Raw genomic sequence first — 21,218 nt, forward strand, 5'->3', positions numbered from 1 at the left:
TAGTTTTTGTGCTGGCTACTATAGAAACTTATAATGCTTTGCTTTGTTTTGTTAGAATTTGGGAGGGTTCCGAATAAGGACGTGTCTCAGCACGATGGCAAGGAGGTGATACTCGTGGATGATAACAACAGCGGACTGGACGATGGTGGGAAGGCTAAGGTGGATGAGAACGCGCCACGTTTCAGGCTGAGATTCAAAACTTATGATGATGCACTCAAGTACTATAGGTGAGGATTCTAGGTTTGCGGCGTTGTATGGATCATGTCTCCCATCCGTCCGACTGTCCACCAAAGTCCCGTTCCCATACTAGACCTAGGCAAATGGTGGAGTAGAAGATAATAAAATGCCTCTAGCTTATGGGAACCGTCAGCTGATTGTTGTGTGGAAATGCGACGCAGGACAGGTTGTGCCGTGTCGTGTTGCGTTACCTTGGTTTAATCGGATGTTGTCTTGGGGAAATCCGGAAAGTCCGAAGAAAGGTTTCACATACAACCATTCAATTTACACGAGCGTATTGTATAACCAAGTTCAAATTCGTCTCCATTACCCTGTCGTCGTATGTCGCTTGGTGTTGTTGATTCGGAAGGCTTCATCTGCCCCAACGATGACAGGGATGAAAATGAGGCCTGTAAAATCTTACGCTCGTATAGACAGCCCTCTAAGCCCATCCAGTTCTATATGGACTCACGTACCCAGCCTAGCAGCTATTTGCGCACACAAGTCAACCGATTCCCCAAAGCCCGAGAAAAAACGACGACTTTTCGCTCTTTCTCTGTCCCTCTCCTCCAGCCTTACTACCGCTGCCGCCCGGCACAACTTGCTGCGGCTCGTCGTTGGCGACCTCACGCTGGCCGCCAACGGGAAACAGCAAGCCAGGCTACCTCCATGGGAGCCGTCTCTCGTTGATAGGCATCGATCTCCTCCTTTTCACAAACTTCTACGGGTATTGAATTAGAATGACGTGGGGGTGGAGATCCATCTGGACATCACCTATTTCTTCTTCCGTTACGGATTTTATTGCCGTGTGGTTTCCCCGCTTATCGAGTTCAATTCAATTCATGGTCTGATTTAGTTGTTTTTCCTCTACAGCGTGAGAGGTGGAGAGGCCAATCTAGCTGAGGGAGGAAAATGGGGCCTACAAACTGATTCGTGTGAAAACGTAAATGGTAAGCGTGCAGCCGTTTACATCCCCGCAGGGGCGCACGCGGACCCTCTCTCGTCTACTATATGCAAGTCCCCTCCCTTGCCGTGCCGCCCTTTCTCCGTCCGTGGTCAACATCTCGCTTCGTGCTCGGTGGTGGTAGATGGCCTCATTCCTCTCTTAGATTGAGGCATGGTGGTGGCTGGGTTAGGGTTTCCAGTTCGGGGTCGTTAGGGGAGGGCTCCATGGCCGGCGGGCTTAGAGTGTCTGGCGGCGGCAATAGGCACGGCGGCGGTGGCGGAACGAGGGTGGTGAGGTGAGGTGGCGTGGGATTCCATCCATCCATCCATCGAAACTCCGTTTCCCCACCCCTCTAGACTCCAGGCTGCCGTTTGCTCGCCCGCGAAGCAACTGGCGGCTCCTGCAGCGGTGGTGCCGGTGGCTGCCCATGCGTCCTCCGCGCTCTTCGCATCTTGCTGTTGCTCGCACTCGGTGGCCAGCACTGGATGGCAGCGGGATGGTGGCTGCTCCTTTTTCCCTCAGATTCGGCTGTCGTCTGACGGCACGTGATGAAGCTTGGCACCGAGATTTGCTTTGTCTTGTATTCCATCATGTTGACCTTTGTTTCATCCGAGCTGATTTGAGTCGATTCTTGCTAATTTGGGTCATTTTCTATGCTGATTTCCCAAGTCTGGTTAGTTTGGTCGAGACCGAGACCGAACCCGAACACCCACCCCTAGAATCATGGCCATGAGAAAGCCAAATCCCTACACTATTATGGTAATCTTCTGTTTGCACTATTTATTCATTTTGTAATTTATGCAAGTTTCAGACTTATTTGTTGAGTTTAATGTGTTGTGTACCTAATCGTTTGGGGAATTTTGTACTTGTGTTACCGAGTTGCATACTGGAGTTTTGACTACGCATATACAGTAGGTTAGAATTTTAGGTTCGGATTGCTACAACATGTGCTTCGTTGCTAACCCAATTCATCCGTGTTTTGAACTTCCAATTAGGCCATCCTTTGTCGTCTTCAGTGAGCAAGGTGAATCCAGCCATGGTGCAGGCGCAGTCAGTTGCCAAGGAGTTTCTGGTGGCCCCTGCACCGCAGCAGCAATGAAGATGTGAGTGGTCGTCTCTCACCACCAACCTGTGACCTTTTGTTGTTCGTTGTTACTTTTATGCTGCACTAAGCTGTCAAATCTTTCATCTGCACATATTTTTCTGTTATGGAATTTCTTGAAAAATGGGGTCCAGCTAGTGCCTCAGATGTTGGCCGGCGGGCTTAGAGTGTCTGGCAGCAGCAGTAGGCATGTCGGCAGTGGCGGATAGAGGGTGGCGAGGTGAGGCAGCGTGGGCGCCGCGGGCGGCAGATGATAACCGGTGGGAAGGGCTGACGGTGGGGCGAGCGGCTTCCTCACTTAGCGAATGGCGGGGTGGAGGGCGGCTTGTGGGGGGCGCGGCCGGCGGTGGCAGGGGCAGTCCGGTTCATTGAATCTGGACTGTGGATATTGTCGCCCCAAATCTTGCATGTGCAGCCGTTAATAAAGTCCTTGATTTATTTCCGTATCGAAACTTCGCATCGTGGCGGGCACGCCTTTCTCCTCCACCTTTTGTCATGTGATGATTTATTTTAGCAACAGGGAAATAGGAATCAACTGATTTGTTTTTCAAATCGAAAGGTTTGGTCCGTGTAGCTCTTGGATCCTTGTTTGTGTTGAATTAAAGAATAACGTTATGCCATTAAAGACTTTGCTACCTTTTTATAGGAGGTACCATCTCCAATATTTAAACATCAATTTATTAATCATTTGTACTCTTATTTGAGTGATTTCAATGAGAATGCATGGCATGCGTGCACGATGTTTTTAACTGCACGATGTTTTTAACTAAGAGTTTTGTCTCGCATGTTCGCCCCACCTAAAATTTAGAGTATGCTCCGCCACTGCACCCTAGCTTGGTTGGAGTGGTTTCTCTGGTAACTGTTTTTGTTCTGGGCAACCTTTTTGTTGCGGATTTGATTGCTGTGTGCTTTTCATGGTCTAATTCGTCTGTTCTTCTCCAGCGTGAGAGGCCAATCCAGCCAAGCTGCGGTTGCGGTTGCAGTTTAGTTTCCATATTTTTGGAGGTTTAGTTTAGCTGAACCCCATGTCCGACGTTGAGGTTGCCTCCTTGTTAGAGGAGTTGGCGAGGGAGGCGACAATTGATGATGTGGCTGTTCTCGTGAATGGGAATGGCGAAGAGCAACATGGCAATGGAGCAGTGCTGAAAAGTGCTGAGGCGCTCCAGGTTAGAAATGTTTGGGTTAGCTTAAAATGTTTAGTTTTGGTGCTGGCTGCTATAGAAACTCATAATGCTTTTCATTATTTTGCTAGAATTTGAGAGGGATTTTGGCCAAGGAGGTGCCTCAGCACGAGGGCAAGGAGGTGATACTCGTGGATGATAACGACAGCGGGCAGGAGGATGGTGGGAAGGCTAAGGTGGATGAGAACGCGCCACGTTTCGGGCTGAGATTCAAAACTTATGATGATGTGCTCAAGTACTATAAGCAATATGCCGAGGATTCTGGGTTTGCGGCGATCATTCTGAAGTCATCGTATCTAAAGTCGGGGGGTGTGCCGAAGGTTGGTGCTTGGTTGTAGTCGAGCTGAGAGAGGGAGAGCAAATGCGTGCTATCTGTCTAGAGAGTCAACCAAGATCAATTGCCCTGCAAGGATTTCGTTAAAGTTAAGGCAAGATAGGTGGCTTCACATTTATGATGCTAAGCTTGAGCACAACCATCCACTTAACCAGTCCTCTGTGGCACTCACTAATTGTTACCAGAAGCTAACAGATGCCAAGAATGGGGAACCTGCTTCACGGTTGAAGGGTCGCAGTAACGTTCCAGCTGAAAAAGAGCAAGGGAACTTTACTGAGATAGGAAGATGACGAGTATATCCAGAAGTTTTTTGGGAACATGCAGGACAAGAATCCTTATTTCTTCTACTTAGTAGATTTGGATTATCAAGGGCGTTTGAGGAACTTGTTCTGGAGTGACGCTAGGTCAAGGGCAGCAAATGATTACTTCGGTCATGATGTTGTTTACTTTGACACCTCATACTTGACAGAAAAATACGATTTGCCACTTGTTTTCTTCACTGGGATGAATAATCATGGTCAGCCTGTTCTGTTTGGTACTGGTTTACTTTCAGATCTAAGTGCTGACAGTTATGCTTGGTTATTTAGGGCATTTTTAGCATGCATGAAGGGTCGCTGTCCAATGGCAATAATTACTGAGCATTACAATGCTATTCTAGATGCTGTTCGAGAAGTTCTACCTGAAGTTAGACATCGCCTGTGCCTGTATCGTATTATGAAAGATGTAGCTGAGAATTTGAAAGAACATGCAGAGTTTAAAACAATCAAGAAAGCACTGAATAAAGTAACATATGGGTCTTTGAAGATCCCAGAGTTCGAAGCGGATTGGAAGAAGATTATAGATGAGCATGGACTTGGAGAAAATGAGTGCCTCAGTTCCCTATATGAGCATCGCCAACTCTGGGTACCTGCATATCTCAGAGACAAATTCTGGGCAGGGATGTCTATTTCACAGCGTGGGGAGTCTATTTCCTCGTACTATGATGGTTTTGTGTACCCAAAAACTTCTTTGAAACAATTTTTCAGTAAATATGAGATGATATTAGAGAACAAATACAAGAAGGAGTGGCAAGCAGATGAAGAATCCTCCCATAGGACTCCACTAACAGTAACGAAGTTCTACATGGAAGAGCAGCTGGCCAAAGCCTACACAATAAACATGTTCAGAAAATTTCAGGATGAGTTGAAAGCCACAATGTATTGTGATGGTATGCCAATCAAAGTTGATGGTCGGCTTGTCACTTTTGAAGTAAAAGAATGCTCGTACATGGAAGATGGAAAGGACACAGAGAGCAGGACCTATGAAGTTTACTTTTGTAAAGAAGGGAAGGTTGAAATTGTGTGTGAATGTGGTTTCGTTCAGTTCACTGGCGTCCTATGTAGACATGCATTATCTGTGTTGAAGTTGCAGGAGATATTTGAGATCCCATCAAATTATGTTCTTGATCGCTGGAGAAGGGACTATAAAAAATTGTATTATAAAGCAAACAAACCCAATGAAATGCCCCTTAGTGGAATTGTTGAGCGCTCCGATTATTTGTTCAGTCAATGTAGTCAGTTGCTCAATCTAGGGTTTGTATCTGAGAGTAGGTACCTTGTTGCTCTAAAGTTACTGAGAGATGCGGAAAGATCTCTTCTGGATGATGGACTACCTGCTAGAGACAGGCAGTCAACGCTTCTTTCATTTGAGGCTGATGCACCAGAAAATGGTCAAGGCCTTTTTAATCCCCAGTTTTCAGAGAGTGTAAAGAATTCTCAGTCAGCCCATGCAAAACGTCGCGGTCGGCCACCGAAGAAAGTGACAGAATCTAATGGTGAAACTGTAACACAGCCAAACAAAGAACAGGTTAGTCTTAGGGCCTGTTTGGCAACCAGCTGTTAAACTTTAACACCCGTCACATCGGATGTTTGGATGCTAATTAGGAGTATTAAATATAGGCTAATTACAAAACTAATTGCACAGATGGAGTATAATTCACGAGACGAATCTATTAAGCCTAATTAGTCCATGATTTTGACAATGTGGTGCTACAGTAACCATTTGCTAATGATGGATTAATTAGGCTTAATAGATTCGTCTCGCGAATTAACACAGGGTTCTGCAATTAGTTTTATAATTAGCTCATGTTTAGTTCTCCTAATTATCATCCGAACATCCGATGTGACACTGTTAAAGTTTAACACCTCGTATCCAAACACCCCCTTAGTTACCTTTTTTTTCTCAAGGCATGACTCACGAGCCTCAAACCTCACACTTCAGTTTTAATTATATTAATAAACTTTGGGGGTGTTTGGATCTTTAGTCCTGACTAAAATTCATGTCACATCGAATATTTGGAGGCTAATTAGCAGGACTAAATATGAGTTAATTATAAAACTAATTACACAAATGGAGACTAATTCCCGAGATGAATCTATTAAGCCTAATTAATCCATCATTAGCACATGTTTACTGTAGCACCACATTATCAAATCATGGACTAATTAGGCTTACTAGATTCGTCTCGCAAATTAGCCTCCATCCGTGCAATTGGTTTTGTAATTAGTCTATATTTAATACTCTTAATTAGTATCTAAACATTCGATGTGATAGAAATTTTAGGAGGTCCTAAAGAAACAAACGGGACCTTTTTTGGTTCATGTATATTCTTATGTATATTCTTGTTAAGCAGGATTTTCTGCGGTCATCATTTGTCACAGACCATACAAATATGGTCCAAGGGCCGCCCTCTGCCTCCCATCTTGAAGGTCCTCACATGGGAGTGCAAGGAGGCATTGATTTAATGGTACATAATTTTTTTGTCTGCCACTGCTATTAATACTCACATATATTTGAAAACTCTTGCTGCAAACTTGCACAGGAAGGAATACCAAATCTCTCATTGGTAATCATTTTGGAATGGATATTAATCACCAACATCAAGTACCCAGCCACCAAAGGATGCAGCAGAACAATTTCATGCAGGTTCCTATCATATGATTGGCCGCATGTTTATAACATCATATAATGTTCTTTGTTTCCAACTATTGAGTTCCTATTTTTTCCTCAACAATGGACTCCCTATGCATCTTTGCCATATTAGAAATACTGACACCTTGTTTAAAACATTTCAGGGTGCAGGCAGAACCCCATGGGTTTGCGAGCCAGTGGGTTTACCACCCAATGTTGCAGGTATTTGTAGTCAATCTTGGTTCTTAACTTTGAAGTTTATCTATGGGTATCTGTGTCAAAATGACTCGTATGACCATGTTGCAGGATAATCCAGTGCTAAGAACTCCTACGCGAAGAACAGGGTAGCGCGTGTTCTTTGCTTTAATATTTCAGTAGAAGGTAGCCTAGGTATTGGGGAGTAAGTTGAGGATGAGACGGTAAGTCTAGCTAGCCTAGGTATTGGGGAGTGTGTGTATATGAAGAGCATGCCTCGGAGCCCGCGGGTGACCTTCGGGTCTCTCCACCGCCGGTGATCACCCGATCCCGACGTCCACCTCTGTTTCTAGTCTCCTGTCCCCTCCTGCCAGTGATTATCTGATCCTGGCGTCCACTTCCTCCTTGCTCTCTTGCCCCTGATCTTGGTCTTTCCCGGAGATCTGTTTTAAGGGTGGCAATGGATCTCAATGTGGATCTTCGTCCTGGCTTGGACTTTGCAGCACAGCTACGCTCCATCTTTGGATCAAAGGTCTCTTCAGTTGAAGATTCGGGGTTCTGGCTTCTTGCTGCTTTTCCCCAGTCCAAGTTCAGATTGACAGAAGCATCAGTGGGGTTCCTGCTTCAATCGGCTCTTGGGGGTTATGCTGCTCATTTTTGTCCTTTGGAAGTTCAAGATTGGATTTACAAGTTTAGAGTTTCTTCTAAATCAGTGGGCTTGTTCATTTACCAAAAGAGTTTTTTTCAATCTGCGGGCTTCCATGTGGTGTTTTAGCTTTGTGATGATCGTGGTCTGGCTCTTGCTAAACAAGCTCTTGAGAAGGCTCAAGGTACTCACTTTCGCTGGCAGCTAGTTGGGGTAAGGAAATCACATCTTGGAAAATCTTCGGGCCTCTATCCTTCTTTGGCACGGCCTCTAACTGGAGCCAATGCAGTTCCAGTTAATCATTCGCGAGTGGTTTTGGAACCTAGGAAATCATCTTCTGTGTTTAACCGTTTAAATTATCAGCATGATCTCAAGTCAAGAACGGTGCTAAGAACACGGAGCGTTCTTTGTTGACTGATTTGAATTTGCCAGTAACCGGTCTTGATTTGTCTCTTAATTTGGGCTATAATTCTAGTAGCATTTCATCAGAAATTATGGGAGAGTCCGTGGCTCCCGCGCGCCAAGTTTAGCAGTGTATCAAACAATCCCTAAATCAGTTGCAATGGCGATCCTCGCCGCTGGCTGTGCTTGCAGGTGTCGAGTACCCATCCACACTGATTTACAGAAGCGCCAGTTGGATAGTGGATGCCGCCGACCCTTCCTGGCTCGCCACCGGCTTCCAGAACCTTACCACGACTCTGACTGGGCGAGCTGATGGTCCACAAGCCCGGAGAAAGGCTCGCTCTGAGCCTTGTCGCCACACTGCTGACTCCACTGGTGAGAAGAGTACTTGATCGAGCACCGTCGCCTGTCGACGACGATGACAACAGATTAAAGGGATCCTGTCGGCTGATGGCAACAGATTAAAGGAATATCTGATTGTATTGATCAGATATTCAGATGATATGTGTGCTTCTCCGATCCAGAGATGGCTGATGGCGAAGGTGACGGAGACGCACTACAGGAGAACAGGCCATCACCGCCGCCGTATCCTGCGCCCACCGCAGCCACGTCCCTACCGCTGCATCCCGGGGGCTGCCTCCCATGCCCCGCCGCCGCGCCATGGCGCCTGCTGGCCTCGCACCGACGGGCCGCCGCCGTGCCGGATCTGGACAAGTTGCCCCGGCGCCGCCGCGAGCGAGGGTTGAGTGGGTGAGGGGCGAGCGGAGGGGGAGGCACCGGCCGGCCTCGAGGCAGGGGGGAGCGGAGGGGCCGGCCGCCCGCCATCGGCAGGGCGAGCGGAGAGGGAGAGGGAGAGGGTGGAGAAGGGACGAGAGATGAGGAGGGAGACCGGCCAGTCTGCGGATAGGATGGAGAGAGGGGGAGGGAGAGAGAAAGGACGGGAGACGAGGTGGATGGACGGATGCGAGAGTGTATCCCAGTTGATAATATTCGGGTCCCGGATCACAACCGGGTTGTAATACACACCGGGGGTGATAGACCGGCTGTTACACTGAACTATCACCGTCGGTTCACGCGTTTACGGTCGATCCCCGACAGCATTCACTTTCTTTTTTTTCTTCTTCCGTACCGCGTGGGACCTTCCTTTTCTTTTCTGGACGGATGCAGGCGCATCCTCGCATGCCCACGTTGACGGCTTTAATACGCTAATTTGTAAATTGCAAGTGCACGGATCAGATCTAACTCTTTCCTCAGAGTCACTATAAGAAATTTTCCGGTCTATGACGAACCAAAAAGTATTATAAACGACGGTTTATGATGCTCGAGTGACGAAAATCCTTTGTCATCAGTCAAGAATCATAAATCACGACTAGTGACGTTCCTTATTTCAATGCGTCATTACTAAGATAATGATGAATGAAAATTCATCCCATAAGTCGTCATAAATTGGCTCATACTGTGACATCACGTTGGACAAAATCAGATGTGACATCCTATGTGGCGATACATTTGTGACAAATTGATTCATCGTAAATTGAAGTCCAGCCCAACTAAGACTATTTTTTATCCAACTTTTGCTGGGCTCTTTTTTTTCAAAATAGGTTTGGTGCAACTCATTTAGGCCCAATTGTATTTTGACACGGCCCAGACCCAATTGTATGCTGTTCATTCTATTTAAAAACCTAATATTTTTTTAGCGAACCCATTTTTATAGTTTTCCTTTTAATTTGTTCACAAACATTTCAGCCCAAATATGTGGTCCAAGCCCATTTAGAATTCCAATCCAATTTCATAATACATACAAAATTTGTTTTGGGCCAAAACCACTTTTCTTGGCACAGCCCATTACAATAATTGTACAGGTATACAAGCTTAAATAACAAAAGATACACAACATATCGTTTGTTACCTCACAGACAAAAGTAGGACTAATGGTTCACATCAGTCTTCACAATTCCCATGTACCGAACTATTAGCAGAGAAATGAACAAAACTCGCTTTCGCTCACCTGTGTTACACACACAAGCATGCCAACCATGCGATGGGCCCACAAGAAATACCTGTCCACATTTAAGAGCATGGTTCCTCTTGCTAAACTTTAGTTGCTAAAAGTTGCTAAACTTTAGTTGCTAAACTTTAGCAAAAGCTGTTTGGATACTCTTGCTAAAAGGTATTTAATGAGCTGTAAAAAGACCTATCTACCCTTATTAAAGGTGCGCGGGAGGGGGGAGACACGCAATAAATGAGGGGTATAGGTTGTCCAGCCCACCTTTTAGCAACCAAAAACTTGCTAAAGTGATAAACTTTAGCAAGTTTTAGCAAGGGTGTTTGGCAGTTTAGCAGCTAAAAGTTGCTAAACTTTAGCAACTAAAGTTTAGCAAGGTGGAACAAAAACCCCCTAAACATAATAACAATTAAATACCACGAAGAAATTCCATGCTGCAGAACAACTAGTTTTAGCACAGTAAAATACAAACTTATTTTTTTTGAACGAACGGGCACGGGACAGTGCCTATTTCATTAAGATAGTAGAATAGTACATGAAAGTTACAAAGAAGTTACAAAAATTAATTTCGTAGCGCTATTACTCTCTTGATAAAAAGGACGCTAAGGCTCTCGCCCCCGCTGAAATCCATGTGTCTGCTTCCTCTTTGATTTTTGCCAACATTGAGATTGTTGCCATCTCTTGATGGTTAAAAATTCGTCGATTCCGCTTCTTCCAGATTTTCCATATTATTAGCAGTCCCATAGAGCCAACTCCTTGCCGAGGTGCTTCAGTCCTTGTCGTCATATTGATCCACCAATCGAGGGCATTGTCGGTTGGGTGCTATTCCGAGGGTTGTATGCTGGGTTGCGAAGCCCAAGTGGCAACGTGGCTCCATATTCGCCTGGTGTATCTGCATTGGGCCAGGATGTGATGTGCTGTCTAATGTTGTCCGCGGCATAAAGGACAATTTGGTGAGTGAGGCCATCCTCGTCGCGCTAGTCGATCAGCTGTCCAGACGCGGTCATGTAGTATCAACCATGCGAAGAATTTGCATTTCGGTGGCGCCCAACATTTCCATATTGTTTTGCTGTGTGGTGCATAAGTGGAGCCTAGGAACTGCGCCTTGTATGCTGATGCCGCTGAGTACTGTCCGTTTTGTGTGAATTTCCAACGGATTGTGTCTTCCTGTTGTTCTTGCAGCGTTACTGGTGCTAGTAGCCGCCATAAAGTGACGAATTCTTGCAAGTGTCGTGTTGTCAGTCCGGCATGGATGTTAATGTCCGCCACCCAGCTATTATAGTGTAGGGCTTCTGCGAGTTTTTTATGTTTCCCCCTGGATAGTTTATATAGGTTGGGCGCAATGTCCTTTGGTCTAGTTCCCCGTTCCCAGGCTGAGTACCAGAAGCTTGTTTTGCGTCCATTGCCCACTGTGATAGTTGTGCAAGCCGCGAATAGATGTTGGTCAGAGTCGTCACATGGGGTACCCATTCCGATCCAAACTTATACTTGTGATGTGGATAGCACAGTAAAATATAAAAATGACAAACGATGAAAACATAAGCTTTCGCAGCAGTGGTCACCTCTTAAAAAGGGCGATACAATCGCACATAAATTCATCAACGATTCGATTTTCTAGTACCGCCTTTTGGAATTTTCGTTGTTGAGAATCTCTCCTTCGCAACCCAAAACAAGCGGGGTTCTGGAAGGTATTTAAAACCCATATTAAGTTCATGTATAATATTTTTCAACATCCATTAACATTTGTTGACATTCATCAATATTTTTTTAAAAAAAATCAACTTAATTGTTATCAATATTTCTTGACATTGACCAACATTTTTTATATATACCAATATTTTTCTTTAACTTTTTTGCATTCACCGCTCAACAATTTTTTACATGCACCAACTTTCTTTTGTAGTCACCAATATTGTTTTTCAACTTTTTTTACATTCACTAACTTTTTTATATAAAAATATTGAGATAATTTGGTGGGTTGATGCTGGATTATGATTATAGATTTATCTATCTTCCGGAATATGGATAGAATTTCCCAAACAAGCGGCATGCAGTTTTTTTTCCCTTCGCCGTCGGGCCGAGTAGTCCCGGCACACACACAGGCCCCATCGCAGCTGAGCCCACGTCAGCCCGCCAGAAGCCAAGTCAGCGCGGAAGCGGCGGTCGTACATCTTAGAGACAAATTTCTTATCTGAAATCAGAGAAATGATCAGTTCCTTCTTTGACTCTTAAATTTTTTTTATTTGGCACTGACTTCAACTTACGTTCCTAAATTAACAGTTTGTTCAATTTTCCATCCGACCACCATTAAATTTCCCTATTTTACCCCTGTGAAAATTATGGATCCCGCTGCAACCACTCTTCTCCTTCCTCCCTTCCCCTCTCTCGAAATGTGCCACCGCTTGCACCCTACTTGCAGCATCTCCCAAACTAAAGCAAACATAAGATGAACTAATCATGACAGAGGACCAAATGCTTGGGATTAAACAAAGATTAATTTTTTTGGACAATCAGGCAAAGAGTAGTCAAGGAAGAGGTCATTGTACATATGTACCGTACACCAAATCAGCTGAACCTGCTGCTGGAATTGTGACTAAGGGTGGTATTCGATACCACCCGCTAAAGTTTAGCACCTATCACATCGGATGTTTAGACACTAATTAGAAATATTAAACATATGCTAATTATAAAATTAATTGCACAGATGGAGTCTAATTCGCGAGACGTATCTATTAAATCTAATTAGTTCATGATCTGATAATGTGTTGCTACAGTAACCATTTGCTGCGGCTGAAACTGCCTGATGCAAAGTGTCTCGAAGAGCTGGAAAGAGGATGTTTTCATCGCGCACCCTGCTTCGTTTCTGTTGCGCCGCTTGTCGGCCAGTCCAGATGCCGCGGCCAAGGCGTGGACGCCGGATGGGCGGACCTAACTACCTCCGGAAGGAGTTGGTGAGCTCGATGGAGCTGAAGGACCCCAGGTTCTTGTACGGTCCCAGCGAGAGCCCGACGGTGGCGGTGCCCAGCTTCTGCCTCACGTCCATGGCGGTCCACCACCTCCTGTCCCACACCCTGTACGCCCCTAACGAAGCTGCTCCAACCACTACCGCGACACCGACGGCGAGCAGCGCCGTCCTGTGCAGCACCGCCGACCCACTTGTCGTCGTCGCGCACCCCGCCGTAGCCGAGCCGAGCCCCCAAAATTGAAGCATCATCGGCCCCCACCGTCATCGTGCGCCCAGCCCTCCCCGCCGCCCTCTTCGTGAGGTACTACATCACAGCGAGCGACGGGCGGCGGCAGCGGCGTGTGGACCCGTTCTGGGGCGACCTCTCACGCTTCGAGCGGTGGGGGGCCGAGCGCGGCGCGGCGCCGAGAGGTACTGCAGGGATCGCGTTCGAGCTGCGCTGGCGGCGGTATTGCTGGGGGCTGCCGGCGCGTGGAGGCGGCGGCCGTCACGGGTGCTGGAGAGGTGGCTCGCGTGGCCGGAGGACGCGGCGGCGGTGGAGAGATGGCTCGAGCTCCCAGGGGCAGGGTGCAGCGCGAGCGATGGCGGGTGCGGCATCAGCTGGTGCGGGCGCAAGCGGGTGCCAGCCAAGGCGCGGGCGAGCGCGGAAGCTGCGGCACTGGTGAGATAAGGGGAGTGAGGAAGGAGACGAATGGTTGCGATGGGGCACGTTGTTCATAGGGGGCGAAATGGTCTTTTTCACAGGGAATTTAACGATAGTTGTATGGAAAATCGAATAGAGTGTCAATTTGAGAACGAAAGTTGAAGTCAGTATCAAATAAGAAAAAAATTTAAGGATAAAAAATGGATCATTTTTTTGTGTTAAATAGTAGTGGCATTAAAAGGGAATTCTCTCTAATCTTATCTGTCTGACCGGCTGAGACTTTGACCTGGTTGGTGCCTGTCGGCGAAACGAGCAGCAGCCCGTGGACGCCCGGCCCGTCCCCTGAGTCCCCGACCGTCCCCTGAGTCCCCGACTGCACTACCGGCCGGCCGGCCACCCCAACACCCAACTCCAACCAGCCGCACGTACGCCACGCCTAGCCACGCTAGCCCGCCGGCCGGCCGCTGGTTTGCTTCTCCGGACACCGCACGCACGGACTCGCCCCGGCCACCATCATTACCGGCGGCTGCAACCCACAGCCCAACGGCAAAGACAACGACTCGCACGCGTGCCAGTTGCTAGCTCCATCTCCCGATTTCTTTTGTAGGGAAAGAGGAGGCGGCCAGTCAAAACCGGCCGATGGGTAAAGGGACTAAAGGGCTTGCAAGTTTGTTTTAGGGCCAGTTTGTTTGGCTGGGCTTTTTGGGCTCCGGCTCCACCTGACCGACACCGATCACTGTAGCGTGTTAGTGTCAGGAGCCAAGAAGGTAGCGTGTCAGGAGTCTTGAGGAGCTGGAGACGGAGGAGCCACAATCCGGCTCCTTGCCGGTATTGAGAGGAAGGGGGAGGAGAAAGGAAAATGACTCCCATGCACAGTATCGCTATAGTAGATGAACAGCAATGCGTCAGAAGGAGTCGAAACCAGGATGAGCTATGCCAAACTGGCCCTTATTTTACTTGACAACGATCTCGCTGCACAGCTACATGGGCATCTTTACAGCTAGCTAATCCTGTGCCGATATTTTACTACTCCCTCCGTTCCAAATTGAAGCTCGTTTTGATTTTTCTAAGTTCATATATATATTAGAGTTTTGCTCTAGTAGACCCTTCCAGAATAATTGCTCGACTCTTAAAGCGAGCAGGTAATAAGTAATTAATTACGTCCTGGATCGTGTTTGGGCCCGGCCCTACCCTTGCCAGATTTTGCTCGGCCCATACCCAACCCAAGTAGTGATCCGTTGTTTTCGCCGCAGCAACTACCGACTCGTTTCGTCGAGGAGATTCCGAGTGACGGAGAAACTCCAGTGATTCAAAGCAGACGGCCGGCGGTGGCTCGCATTCGCCGTGACTGGCGCAACGCTACCGCTAGCGCGACCATCGAGGCTTCGGACGGCGATGCCACGCCGTGGTGCGAGCGTGCGGCCCTCAAGGCTCGAGATAGACGATGACGGTGCTCTACGGCCGCGGCGGTGTGGAACTGGAAGGCGGACAACCAACCAACAATGGGAGCATCGAGTCGTCGCAAAAGCGCGCGCTCAACGTGCTCCTCGTCTCCGGCGTCTACGTCCTTCCCAATTTCTAGCTTCTTCCTTCTCATCTATGACATACGTGATGTGACTGCTGCAGAGCCGTGCTGTATTCTTGTTTGATTCTAAGTTTTCATAGCGTGAACCAAACAGTCAGTTGGAAATTGGAATTGATTTGATGATTTGATCTCATTTCTATTTCAACAATTTCATCACTAAGCAAATAAAGCATTGATTTGCAGTCCATTTCTACTTCCACCTAGATTGGATCTGAATTTCAATTCAATTCATTCACGCTAATTAATTGTGAGAACGGAATGGAGCCTACAGCCTGTCTTGACGAACAGCTTAGTGCTTTTGACGTATATATTGCTTAAGCCTGCCACCGGTGAGGGTATGGATAAAACCACTTTTATTCATACCCAAATCCAAATATATATTATCCAATACTCATCCTCCCCGTTCTCATCCATATCCAATGGATAATTAATTTTATATTGGATACTATGTATACCCAATAGATAAATTGTATCCTCCTCCTTTTTAATGGGTATATAATTTTCTACCTATACCCTCCCAATTTGAGGTGGGTGTGAATTTTGGTATCAACAAGTCTAATATTGCTGTGCCAGGTTGATGTTGCTATGTATATGTTCAGAATGCAACAGCATATTAACTGAATATTCAGTTTCATGCTCGATATCTTTCTGCATATTAAGCTGTGCAATTGCGACACAGGTTCAACCAAAGAAACAACGCCACCATTAGGTGCGTCCGTCCGCTCAGCCGGTGGTACCGCCGCCGCCCGCCAGCCGTCCGTCGACCGCTTGGATGCGCGCCGGAGTTGCTGTGACGAAAACAACGGACCGCTATTTGGATCGGGCTACAATCTAGGCATGGATAGGGCTAGAACCAAACATAACCCAGAACAAAATTAATTAAAACTAATTACCTACATGCTTTAGAATTCGTGCAATTTTCTCGAAAGGGTCTACCGAAGCATAACTCTAGATATTATTATGCATTTAGATATACACTAACACTATATCTTAAGATTAAATTAAAGTTAACTAAAATAAAATTGATCCTCATGTCAAAGTTAAAAGGGACCAAAATGTCTATTTTACCTATAGATTTCCTGCATTACGAAGAAAAACTCGACTGAAGACTAAGGTTCAAAGAGGAGCGGGCTCATCCCTATCGTAGATCGAGCTCGAGAATTTTTCCTACTACTCCCTCCATTCCAAATTAGATCATTCCAATTTTTTTTAAGAGTTAAAGTATCTCAAGTTTGGACCGCCGAACGGTGGGCCGGTGACAGGCGGTGGAGGCGAGAATGCCCATGGAATTGGGAAGGGTGGGCGAGCGGGTGGTGGCGGTTGGTGGGGGGCAGCGCAGCAGTCCCCGGTGGCCGGGGCGGCGGAGGTGGGAGGAAGACGTCGGGAGGAAGATGAAGATAGTGTTTGGGCTCCTAATGGCCAGCGCATAGACTTGACCGACCTGCGTGCCGCCCGTGCCTGTCGGCGAAACGAGCAGCACGCCCGGGCCGTCCCCCGAGTCCCCTCGACTGCACCACCTCCGCAGGCACACCACCCGACTCGGCGACTCCTCCAACCTGAGCCAGGCAGGCAGGTGGCCGGTGGCCCAGCACGCACGTACGCCACGCCTAGCCGGCCGCTGGTCTGGAGTCTGGTCGTGTGGACACCGCACGGACTCGCGCCCCGGTCACCATCATTACCGGCGGCGGCTGCAACCCAGCCCAACGGCAAAGACGACGGCTCGCACGCAGCCAGCTCCGTCCGAGCTCTGCCCGGTTCCTTTTGCAGAGAAAGAAGGCCAGTCAAACCGGCCCATGAGGGTAAAGGACTTGGACTTGTATTAACAATGATCTCGCTGCACAGTAACACGGGCATTTTTACAGCTAACCCGTGCCGATATTTTACTACTATACTCAAGATCGAGTAGTACAGCTCTGCCCCAGGCTGGAAAGGCGTCGCTTGCCCTTTAGTAAACTGCACCGGAACGTGGGGCTCATGAGCAACCACATGCGCTGATGTGCCGCGGCAAAGCCGACGATGCTTAGACATTGCAGTTGGCCAGTCTCGTTGCAGTTCATTGCAGTTTCGGGCCTGTTTGGCAACCATGTGTTAAAATTTAACACCTGTCACATCGGATATTTGGATGCTAATTAGGAGTATTAAACATAAGCTAATTGATATTTGGATGCTAATTAGGAGTATTAAACATAGGCTAATTACAAAACTAATTGCACAGATGGAGTGTAATTCACGAGACGAATCTATTAAGCCTAATTAGTCCATGATTTGACAATGTGGTGCTACAGTAACCAATTGCTAATGATGGATTAATTAGGCTTAATAGATTCGTCTCGCGAATTAGCACAGGGTTCTGCAATTAGTTTTATAATTAGCTCATGTTTAGTTCTCCTAATTAGCATCCGAACATCCGATGTGACACTGTTAAAGTTTAACACCTCGTATCCAAACACCCCTTCATAGAAAGTTTCATAGCATTAAACTCAGTGCCACATCAGAAATTTTGCTGATTTGACAAGATAATTAATAGGAGAAATTTCATCATATGAGAGGAGTTTCATCCTTACATAGTTCTCAGTACTACTACTCTTAACACGACGCGTCAATGCCAACGTGCCGTCCCCTGCACTATTGTTACGCCATTTCGGGCAATCCTTAGCCCTCACTCCACCTACTGCATTGTCTAGGCTAAACACGCCGTGTTGCGTCTGAGCCTTTCTCGCTTTTGCTCGGCTCAACAGGCGACCATGCTGCCCAGTTTGGAGCTACTCTTAAAAGAGAGCAGTGGATCAACACATGACATGACCAATCATCGCTAGCACAGCGTTCCCCGAGCCAGAGTTGAACTGCCACTGTTTGTAACAGAAGTTTACAAGCTAAGCCACCCACTACAGAAGCCCGGAACTGTTCTAAACTTCTACCCGTCGCAGACATGTCGCCATTACTTGAATTGTATCCGGCAAAGGCACGCTTAGAAGGCCTCTTTGGAACTAAAAAGTTACTCCCGACGCATGGTGCAACGAATTTCATCCAAAGAGTAGCAGTGAGACAACCTGTAGTTGCCTCCACGATTTGATAGGATTGTAGCACAAGGTCTAAACTTGTGTTCCTCAGCCTTAAGAACTCACGTTCCTCTAGGATCAAACAAGGCAGACCCAAAACTACCCTGCCAAAGCATTGCAACAACCGTTGCTGCCCCGATCCAGCACAAGCAACGCCATCATTTCCAACCAGCAAGGTCGATCAACACTCACCCACTTGAACACTGACGCCCTGCGCCTGAGCAACACTGCACTGAACTGGACACCTCATCACCACCTCAGCCCAGAGGAGCGCACAGGCAGCAAGCACGGTACCTCACACACATGAATGCAGATCGGCAGCGGACGCGAGCAAAAGCGGGGGGCTCCTGCACAAAAGCGGCCTGCAAGTACACCGCACGCGGCCACTGACCGCCCAGCGTCGCGACAAACCAAAGCAAATTCACCCAGCTGCCTGCTCGCCCGGAGTGTGAGAGAGTGCGAGGAGGATAAGGTCTGGTGCTAGTACAACAACCACTACTAGTCAAACCAACACCCCAGCAGCTCAGCTAGCAGTTTAGTGACAGTGATTAGCACGCGAACACGCTTAATAGCAGCAAGAAACAGACGTCGTCATCACCAAAGCGATCAGAGATGCAGGTAGAGTCAAACTAGGGGGCACTTGGAAGAACCCTGCCTTAAATCAACATCATTAACATCACCATCATCCGCTAATTAATTAAATTGTACACATCCACATTAGCAGCCTGATTAATCGACCAGAACAGCACTCTCAGTCTCAGCAGAAGCAGATCCCTAGCTTTAGAGCTTACTAGCTTACAACACACCAGCAGCACGAACTGAACAGCGAAAGAAACCACGGCACATCAAATCCCTCCCCTAATTACTCCATTAATTAATTAAGCCACGACGAACAATTAGACCAAGCAAGGAACCGAACCCTAAGATTAACCAACACGGCGAAGCAGCAGCAGGTGACGCGCGGAGGACGGATCGCTACGCCCTAATAACCTCTCTCACGACGACGACTAGGCCGCGGCCGTCTCGCTGGGCACGGCGGGGCGTACCTTGGGGGGCCTGCCGCGGCCGCGCTTGACGGGGGCGGAGCCGTCGCCGCCGGCTGGCGCGGCGGCGGCGGGGGAGGGCGCGGCGGCGGCAGTGGCATCGATCTTGGCCTTCTTGGGCGGGCGGCCGCGGGCCTTGGGCATCCCCGCGGTGGCCTGCGCGACGGCAGCGTCGAGCGGGTCTTTGGGCTTGGGCGGGCGCCCGCGGGGCCGCGGCGAGCCGGTGGACGGTGCCTTGGGCGGCGGCGGCGGCGCGTTGGGGTCCCGCACCTTGGGCGGGCGCCCGCGGCCCCGCTTCGGCGGCGCGTCGGGGGCATCGGCGCGGAAGTAGTTGTTCTTGAGGAAGATGAGCTCGCCGGACTCCTTCATGCGAGCCAGGTGCGCCGTCAGCAGCGACGCGTGCGCGGGCGGGAGCTCGCCGTACTTGCCCTCGATGTACCTGGAGATGGCCGACTTGTTCGACCCGTTCTTGTCGCCCAGCCCCTCGATCGCCGCCAGGATCATCTGCACAGCAACAAGCACGCCACACCGTCCGTCAGCTCACGGAAATCTCACTCCATTCCATTTCTCAACAACAAAATCTTTTTGGTCCACAAAGACACGATTCTTTCCGGCAAAAAACCCCAAGAAACATGCATCAAGCGCACCAGCATCACGAATCCAGTTGCAAGCAACAAATCCTCGCCACAAACAACAGCCCAAAAAAGAAACGGAAATAAAACGAAAGCAGCGCAAGAACCCGGACGGCGACGGGCAGGGGGTGGTCGTTACCTCTGGGTAGGGCGGGAGCGGGGACGGCTTGGCGGCTTCCTCGGTGGCCATGGCGACGGCGACGACGGCGACGGAGGCGAGCAGGACGCGATGCGGTGGTGGGGAATGGAATTATTTTCCTCGGAGGAGGATATAAAAGAAGCGAGGCGGATTTGGATCAGGATAGATAAGAAACGGGGAGGAGGAGGGAGGGGAGCCGCGCCTCCGTTTCTTTACTATTTTTTCCCCTTGGTTTTTCGGTTGTGTCTGCGAGTGTGTGTGGGGGGAGTGAGCGACGGGATCAGATGGGGACGCGGGGCGGGTGGACGGCCAGGATCATTCAGGCTGCCGGGATCGGGCGGCGCTGGTAGAGGGGGCACGCGGATCGGTGACGTGGCGGGGAGGGGGGGCGCCTGCGCCTGCGCTTGCCGTTCCCGCTTTAGTTTTTGTTTGCTTTTGTCCGGGCCTGCGCTGGCTTTAGGCTGGGGAGGAAATGACCGACATGACCTCCCTCTGGTTTGGGTTTCTGGTTTTTTGAAGTTGGTGGCGGCGGTTTGGAGTTTGGATTGTCACGTGGGAAAGCCTTTCAGTTCAGCCGAATAGACATCGGTAGAAAATTTTAGCCGGTTTTTCTCCACCAATGTGCTAAAAATGATATTATTTTTCTGTAAAATAAGAGTGTTCAATAGCTTTGGAAAGTAATTATTATATTCTTCAGAAAGTCCGGCACTAGTTTTCGATTTGTGGTGTTGAATTGCATGTCTCCGTTACGGGTCTTAGACAGTCTTGTTTTGTTGGCATTTTTACGATGAGAAATAACCATCGCAAATATACTCTGATAAATTATAGAAATTCAAGGGCAGAGTAAATATAATCTCTTTTTATTAGTGGTGAAAAACAAATCCACTTAAAAAAACCATCAACCATACAGCCACCATTAAGGTTGAATTTAAACTAGTGATGAAATATAATAAATATCTTAAAGATAATGACCACAACTCATATCCAGCCAAGAAGTTCCGTAACAAACTAAAAAAGCTCATGATGACCGTTCAAATTTACTACAATCTAATTTAAATTGTAGACTTGCGGTGGTAGAAACGATAAATATCGTGGTAGGTGGCCTAACCAATGTGTGAATAGACGGTTAGGATCTCTCCGAATGGTGGGATCGAATGACGCTGGGAGGGCGAGCAA

The 21,218-nt window shown here is 48.1% G+C and overlaps 1 protein-coding gene and 1 pseudogene across 1 annotated transcript; one reads left to right on the top strand and one right to left on the bottom strand.

Annotated features, from left to right (window-relative positions):
- Positions 1-3,289: 3,289 nt before the first annotated feature.
- Positions 3,290-7,887, top strand: LOC101772077 (annotated as a pseudogene).
- Positions 7,888-18,847: 10,960 nt separating this feature from the next.
- LOC101755459 (HMG-Y-related protein A) lies at positions 18,848-20,292 on the bottom strand. The gene is made up of 2 exons (XM_004973427.2): positions 20,043-20,292; positions 18,848-19,775 (listed from the first exon to the last, which is right to left on the bottom strand). Exons 1-2 carry the CDS (start codon positions 20,091-20,093, stop codon positions 19,236-19,238), a joined length of 591 nt encoding a protein of 196 aa, XP_004973484.1. The 5' UTR covers positions 20,094-20,292; the 3' UTR covers positions 18,848-19,235.
- Positions 20,293-21,218: the final 926 nt, after the last annotated feature.

Source organism: Setaria italica, chromosome VI (genome assembly GCF_000263155.2).
Source record: "Setaria italica strain Yugu1 chromosome VI, Setaria_italica_v2.0, whole genome shotgun sequence".
In the NCBI taxonomy this organism is placed as follows: Eukaryota; Viridiplantae; Streptophyta; class Magnoliopsida; order Poales; family Poaceae; genus Setaria; species Setaria italica.